The 7820-nt window shown below is 40.9% G+C and overlaps 1 protein-coding gene across 1 annotated transcript in view; it reads left to right on the top strand.

The window, feature by feature from the left end:
• The window catches only part of mgat5b (alpha-1,6-mannosylglycoprotein 6-beta-N-acetylglucosaminyltransferase B), a 67690-nt gene that overhangs the window by 33543 nt on the left and 26327 nt on the right, over positions 1-7820 (top strand). Inside the window, exon 8 of the mRNA XM_084926393.1 lies at positions 738-907. Coding sequence (XP_084782519.1) covers positions 738-907 — 170 coding nt within the window. The remainder of the gene's footprint in view (positions 1-737; positions 908-7820) is intronic.

Here is a 7820-nt window from a genome sequence, read left to right as displayed (position 1 = left end):
GCACAGCTCTGCATGCTAAACAGTTTCAAGGCTCAAGCTGTTTTGTGTTAGCAGTTTAGGAGACAATAAAGGAATCTGCGAACTGAAACAAAGCAATGCTTGCAATGTGTAAATTTACTTAGCTAGCATATGTGTGATCTACTGTGAATCTTTTTTAAAAAAAAAAGGTTTTTCAAAACACGTGTGATGGAGAAATAAAAAAAAAAAGAAAAGTATATACTGCCATCTGTTGAAAATATTTAATAGCCTGTGAAAGCTATGCTTCCTGGTAAACAGTTTTAAAAGTCGTGCATCGTTGTGCATATTAATTATCCTCGCACAGGTCAGTTTTTATCTCGGCTTCATGCAGAGTTGAATGAATTGGTTCCCTAGTGTGGAAACGCAGCCAGCCTGCTTTTTCTTTCCTTTTTTCCTCATTCATTACATATTCAGTATTTAAAATGTAACCTCACTGATCCATGCCTAATATCTGGATACATTTATATGTGAAATTTTAAAATACCTAGGAAAATTGCTCTGACAATTGCTTTCAGTTATTCCCCATGCAGTGTAGGAGATTGTCTGAATAGCAAAAGTTGAAATTGATGGGGGCAAAAAAAAAAAAAAAAAATCTCCAGTTCCCTACTGTAACAGAACTGAAACACTGCACGCATTACATTAAAAAAACATTGTGCTGTGGTGCACTCAACTCCATTCCTCTCTTGCCTTGACTCTTCTCCTCTACCTTCTGCATTCAGATTCTCGTCCACGTGGGTTTTCTGACAGAGGAGTCTGGGGATGTCTTCAGTCCCAAGGTGCTGAAGGGAGGTCCTTTAGGCGAGATGGTGCAATGGGCCGACATTCTCACAGCCCTTCACGTGCTGGGACACAACCTCAAGATCTCATTTTCTCTCAAGGAGCTGCATGGGTAAGTTAATATAAACCTTGCATTTAACACAAAGTAAAAATCTTATGTGAGGGTATCTGTGCGGGAGTCATCTGCTCTTTTGTAAAAGCAACAAAACAAAACAACAAAAAAAGTGAATGAAAATGCTTTGTTGTTCATTCTAGATGCTCTGTGAGCCATCGGCAGCCCGATCCCAGTGCTGTTGCCCACACACTGTTTTTGATCACCTTTGGCCACACACAGATAAGCTATCTCCTCCTGCTGCAGAGTGCTGTTTCAGCCTGAGGGCTTGACAGCATCTCTACAGCTTGTGCACCTCCTTCCTGCCGCAGCTCACTGACTCCTGAGTGATAACGGGCTCGTCACTTGCTGCACAGACATAAGGGCCTATGACAGAGGACATACAGACGTGTACACACAGCGTGTCTCGCAGTCAGGCTGGTGAACTGGTTTTATCTAAAAGCAACACTATTGATTGCCACGGCGATGAGGTGTAGTATGGAGAGTTCAGAAAGCAGACATGTCCAGTCCTGCCTGCTTGAACATTTACTCAGTGGCGTGGTGTTTTGGAGCTGCCCGGGCTTCACAGTGGCTGCTCAGGAAAATGACTGTGTACAAGTCTGGATTTGCTATTACTACTTCTTCTTCTTTTTTTGGTGTGTGTTAACAGTGCAGTGGCTTGATGCCAGAGCAGACAGGCTGATGATGATATGCACTGGTTATCGAGCCATTGTTGTATGGAAGAGGCAACAGCACTGATGAGTTAGTGCAGCCCTTTCATCATAAATTTCAGGCTGTGAAGAAAAGCCACTTTGAAAAGACTAGGGAGATCAGTAAGGTGGGAAAGCCGCTGTGGGAATGCGTCTGCTTTCCATGCCATTATTTACCCCACTAATTGGTGTCATGGCAGCTTGAATCACCGCAGTCTCGTCTCCATTGGGAGCAGCATCAGAAATGTTTTGAAAATTGCATGAGTCCTGCAAGAGACTCACAAAGAGACATTAGCTAGGGTTAGGGACGATTCTTCCAAACAGCTGAATATAGCTCATATTTTGTGCGTCCAGTGTGTGCTTACATTTGAGTTTCTTTCTTCTTTTTTCAACTTTTACCATTTCAGTAATCAGCAAATGAAATGGTCAGTCATTGAGAAAAGATAATGGAGAACTGAAATTAGCGCTTCTTGGACGCAACTCCCCAAAATATGGCAATTTTTAGATCTCCCTCTCCATTTCCACAGCCTTTAAAATTTGGCCATGACAGACGCCGAACATCCATCAATCCCTTTCTGTGACGATTAATGAACAGAAAAGGAGAACATTTCTCTCCATTCCGTACTTTTACTCTCCCACACGCTATTAAATTGACAGATCGTTGTGGGTTGCACTCCCACAGATTCCCTCAGGCATGGATCTATTTACATTTCCTACTCTCCTCTTTTCCACCCAAAGAGCTTAATATCACTGCATGGCCTGCTGTGGTGCTTATGTGGACAGGCCTGTTGCATATGTTCAGCACTCTCTCTGATAGGCATATTAGCCATATTGGGAATTCAGTTACAGTGGGAAGCCCGCTTTTGGTTTGTATCACACAACTGATTAGCAACATCCGTGCTCTGGTGGCTTCATTGTGTGCCGACTTTGGCTGGCATCTTCCATTTACTGGCCTGCTCAGACAAATCAATTATCCTCCCATGGTACATTTTTAGGCAGACGCTTCTTTACTTTCCCTGCAGATGCTCCATTGTGGTCTTTTTCTTTTGTGTTGAAAGATGCACTGATCACTCCTTCTTAAGAGTAGATGCTGAATTAATAAATATATATAGACTGTAATTATTCTATCTTTTTTTATCTGTTGTTTTTTATTATTGACTACCTGGAAATTATAACTTTGAAAACCTGCTTCTGTAATGATAAGTATTCTGTCTCTTAATGTTTATCCAAGAAGATGGGAGAACAACAGATGGCACAGGCATTCATAATTATCATCTAGACTTTGTTAGGTGGCAGGGGTGCGTATCATCCTAATGATATTTTTACCTAGGTCTCTTGGCAGTACAAGAAAGCCTTTTCCAGTGTGGCACTATCAGCACTTCCTGTTAGTGTGACTGAAACATCTCAAATATCAGATGGTTTGTGTGAACTTTTGTACCTATCCTTTCACAGCTTTGACAGTCACACTTTTCATGTGTAGTTTTGAGTCAATGTTAGCAGGTTGCTCTTAGTGCTAATTGGTAAATTTTCAAAACAATTTTGTCACCATCAGAATGTTAGCATGCTAATGTTAGCATTTAGCTAACATTAGCTAATGTTAACTGGTGATACTGTAGCTAATATTAGCTAAATGCTAACATTAGCTAATGTTAGCATTTAGCTAACATTAGCTAATGTTAACTGGTGATACTGTAGCTAATATTAGCTAAATGCTAACATTAGCTACAGTATCACCAGCTAACATTAGCCCTTTAACCAATTTAGAAACATCTGTTAGCCTAGCATGCTAGTCTTTCGAAGGAAGTTGGAGTAGCCAAACACACGTATACAAAGACATGAAAATTTGGCAGTATAAGGAGTCAGTTTTAAGATAAGATCTAAAGCACTTTGGGTAAACCTAATTATGCTACAGGCTACAAATAAAAGGTCCAGTTATTTTTCAGTGGGCATGTTTGAGGTATGTATTTTTCTATTTCCAAAAAATAACTTAGCACGCCTAAGTGAGCTCAATTTAGTATCAGTCTGATACCGATAGCAACACTGGTATCAGTACTATTGATACTTGGCTCCATACTCCCATTTCTACTACAGACTTCACGGGTCAACCACACAAACACAAATATCTGCTAATTAGGATGCAAAAACTAATAATAATGTCGGCTGTTAACACAATTAAACACAAAGCAAGCCTTATCAGATGGTGGCATTAAAAATGCTCTAAAAGGCAACGTCAAAAAAGGTTATCTCGTCCAGTTCAGCAGAGAGATAGCAGCTTAGTCTGCACCCAAAGCACATTGAGATAAAAACAGTCCACATGATAGAAATGAAATACATATTGAACTTTACTCATTTCTTTATTGTAAATGCAGAATCACATGCTGGAAGTGGTGAAATATAAAAATGTGGAGATTAATTCAAGACATGAGCCTTGATGCAGGAGGTTGTCTCATGAAAAGATGAGCAAAAGGCGTATCCATTTAAAAGGAGACAACTATTACTAAAAGAACAAGAGAAGAAATGCAGTCTCTGTCACTCTTCCTCCCCGGATTTGCTCTAATTGAGGTGGAGGCTGAAGTGGCCTTGACATGATTTCTGTCTGTAACATTGGCGCTTGTCGTGCACAGAGGGGAGGGCCCTACAGTAGCTTGGAGAGGTGCAAAGACAGCTGTCTCTTCTGCTTGGGGATCTCCCCTCATCTCCTCCCAGAGCGACACAGGTAATTAGCCTGCAACAGAGCATGGTGTCTAGGCACCTGAGGAGCTAGGAAACACAGGAGGGAAAGGGAAAAAAAAACAGGGGAAACAACTACACACTGTCAGGTATAGAAATTTCTGTCAGCAGAGTGGAGAGGTAATGTAAGCAGACAAAGCAGTGTTGTCATCCAGAGATAATCTGAAGAAAACCAATATTTCAGTGTGCTTTTTCAAAGAGACTCCCTGTCCTCCACCCACAGGATATACACCTCAGCTACAGCTACTGCCACACATCTCCTGTGACGATTCACTCTCTGTCCATCTCTTTCTGAAACAGTGTTGTTTGTTTGTTTTCTCAGGCTCTCCTGCTCATGCCAAGCATAGCCATTTCTAGATCAATTATGTCTAATCTGGATCTGTAGTGCACTTGACAGAGCCCATTAACACAACCGCCAGGTAATTTCACCCTGTTCCTGGCTGCAAACATGAAGACGTGCCTGAATTGTGTGATCGCTAACCCTCTCAAATTATTTAACAAATGTCAAATTCAGGGTCAAATGTGTCTGTAATCCAGCAGCCTACCCTGAAAACACGAATTAATGGCAGACGTGAGCGGGCATTCAGAAGTGTAAAATAAGAAAGTTGAAATCAAAGCGTTTTCGTCTCCGAAGCTCCGGCAAAGACCCCGTCCTCCTGTTACACTGCAGTCTCAGGTTGTGCCTCTCCATAAGTGCTGATGCACTCTCACCCAGCAGCTTTCTGATTGATGTTTCTATGGTTTAGGATCAAAGGCAATACAGCAGTATTGTTAAAAATAGCCCGAGTAGACATCAGTGAGATAGCATCATAATGATTTGTCTTCGGTACAGGAAGGGAAATTAAAATAGCTCTTTCCCCCCCCCCCCAATGTCTGGCAACCATAGTGAGATATTTCTTCATTTAGATTATGACAGAACCTTCAGTTTTTTTAAGGTTCCCGTTTTGGTTTTGGGAGGTTTTCATGCATTTGTGCTTACAAAAGCTATGGCTTAAGGGTTTTTGTCCCAAACTCTTTGGGGCTTAAAGGTGAACTGCTCAGAATTTGGCCTAGTCATTTCACACGGCACATTTTTGGTCATAACTTATAAATGTATATGATATTTGAACTTACATCTTATGCAGCGATTGTCAAACATAAGGCCTGTGGGCCAGAATCGGCCTGCCAAAGACTCCAATCTGGCCCACTGGAAATTGTGAAGGACGGCATCGATTTGTGACTTCTAAATGTATTTTCATAAGTTTTACAGCTTGTCCTCCTGATAAAGTCCCCCATGGCCATTCATACTGCACTAAAGTAACTAAGTGATAGATAAACATTAAAATGTTTTTTCACTGTACAGACTTTTCTTTTTTTTAAATAGTTTGTCCACAATAAAAAAGAACATTTTCTATGAATTAACAAAAACCTCCAGCTACCAGAACTTTTTCTGTAATTTTATTTATTTATTTATTTTTCTACTTCAGGCATATTTCCTCAATGTAGTAAAGCAGCATTTCTCTATTAGGTAGAAAAAACTCAGACGTACTGTTAAAATTGCACATCAGTGTAAAATGAATTTGACAACCCTGATCTAATGGGATGAAATGAATAACTGATGGCAACTGATGCGGACAAGGTTAAAAATCAGTGCAACCTGCAAAGAAACAGAGGCTTAGAAACCCGAGCTGTTAATTCTCGTTACATATTTTCACTGAATTTTTTAAAGGCCAAACCAGATTTGAACAGATTTTCCCACAGATTTTTATGTCCCTAGACATCCATGGCTGTTATAATTTTTGTAGCACGAGGACACTTTCAAGAAGAATACGTTCGCTTGTGATTTTGACAGCTCAAAGTACGCCAAGAATAAAAAGTGTGGGTTTAAAAAAAAAAAAATTTAAAATGGGGAGAAACCACAAGTGAGCTGCAGGATTTGGACTCAGCTGTTTTTTATTATTGATATTTTCCCCAGAAAAAAAAAACAACAACAGATGTTTAACAGTTTTATTTTTGCAGACTAGGATAGAAAGTCATATTTATACATTCACACAGCTGTTCAACATGAATATGAGGAAAGTGTTTATTACGTGCCGTGACAGCCACCATATTTTCATTAGCCGTTTGAACATGAAGTTTGACTCAGACAGTGCACATCAAAGTGGCACATCAGCTGTTTATGATCATAACAGAAACAACATCTGAGTATTTGTCCCTTCCTCCTGCCTCAAGTGGTTGATTAGCATGCCAGACCCCATTCCCCTCTGCCAGGCCAGCTTTACAGAGAGAGTGGCCCATGTCATTCCCCTCACACTGTGAGCCCTCTTCCCAGCTGCCCTGCAGCCCTCGGCAACCTCCTCGCTCGCAGGCTCGGCTCCTCATATGCGTCTGAAAATCTGCCTCAGCCAATTCCCCTCCCTGCTGGACATATGCACCCTTTAAGAAGTAGCACAATGTGACTGTGAAGTCTCTTTCCCTCGTTTGTTTCTCTGGCTCTCTTCCTTTCCCCAAACTGTTGATTTGTTATGGTGCCAGTGGCCAGCTGTGCAACAGAGAAATTGTGCCCAGTGGTGGTTGTCAAGAGGAGTAAATTTATGCAAGTCTTGCACCTTTGTTCTTCACTTTGCAGTGTTCCTTTTATGCCGTCCTTATCTCACAGCTTATTCGTGCTCTATGAAAGCTGAGTGGCCCATTAAAACCCAAATCTTCTTTGCAGTGCAGCTCAAATGCATTGTGCGTGTGCAAAACAATGTATGCAGAGATTATTTGATCTTATTTTTAAATGATATTATCCTTCTTATAATTATAAGTTGTCCAGATGTGATCTACATCTTTGTGCATATTCCTTCATTATGAAGAATGTGGCATGCAATTTTCTATAACTGCAAATGCATTTGAAGAATACTTCTATATTAGGAAAGCGTCACTGAGCATGCTCATGGATGTACCGCCTGCTTATGAGGTGGAAACAAAATTGTGTTAAACAAAATCTAGTTTTATGTTGTGTTGTGTATGTTTGTGATGATAGCGGAGCTCTATATGATAGACCGCGGCTGCACAGACAGCACTTAGGGGGAATTCATCGGTGGCTTCGGTCTTTTCATGGGATTTGCTGCTAATCATGAAAAAAGATAAAACTAATGCCAGCCTTATCCTCTAATCTTGTGTGTGAGGGAGATGGAGAGAGTTGTTTGTGTACTAATGCGCGTACTGTATGCGAGTTACAGTATGTTTGCACTCTCATTTCCGCACTCCTAGGCCGTTAATGCACTTAAATCCCTCTACTCTTCTCTTAAAGTTTCCCTGGATTTGCATATATCCAATTAAACCTCTGAACAGCAGCGGCATTAGTGGATGTATGAGGAGCAGACTCACCTACAGCTCTGCACTCAGTCACTGTAATACATCTGCTCTCACATTAATGCATGTCAGCATTACACTATGAGAGCCCATACAGGCCGTAATTCATACTGAAACTCCTGCAGTGAAATCTAAGAGACATACTCATGCAAAGT

This window comes from Perissodus microlepis, chromosome 4 (assembly GCF_051167445.1).
Source record: "Perissodus microlepis isolate ML-2025 ecotype Zambia chromosome 4, ASM5116744v1, whole genome shotgun sequence".
NCBI lineage: Eukaryota > Metazoa > Chordata > Actinopteri > Cichliformes > Cichlidae > Perissodus > Perissodus microlepis.
This window is presented reverse-complemented; position numbering and strand designations above follow the sequence as displayed.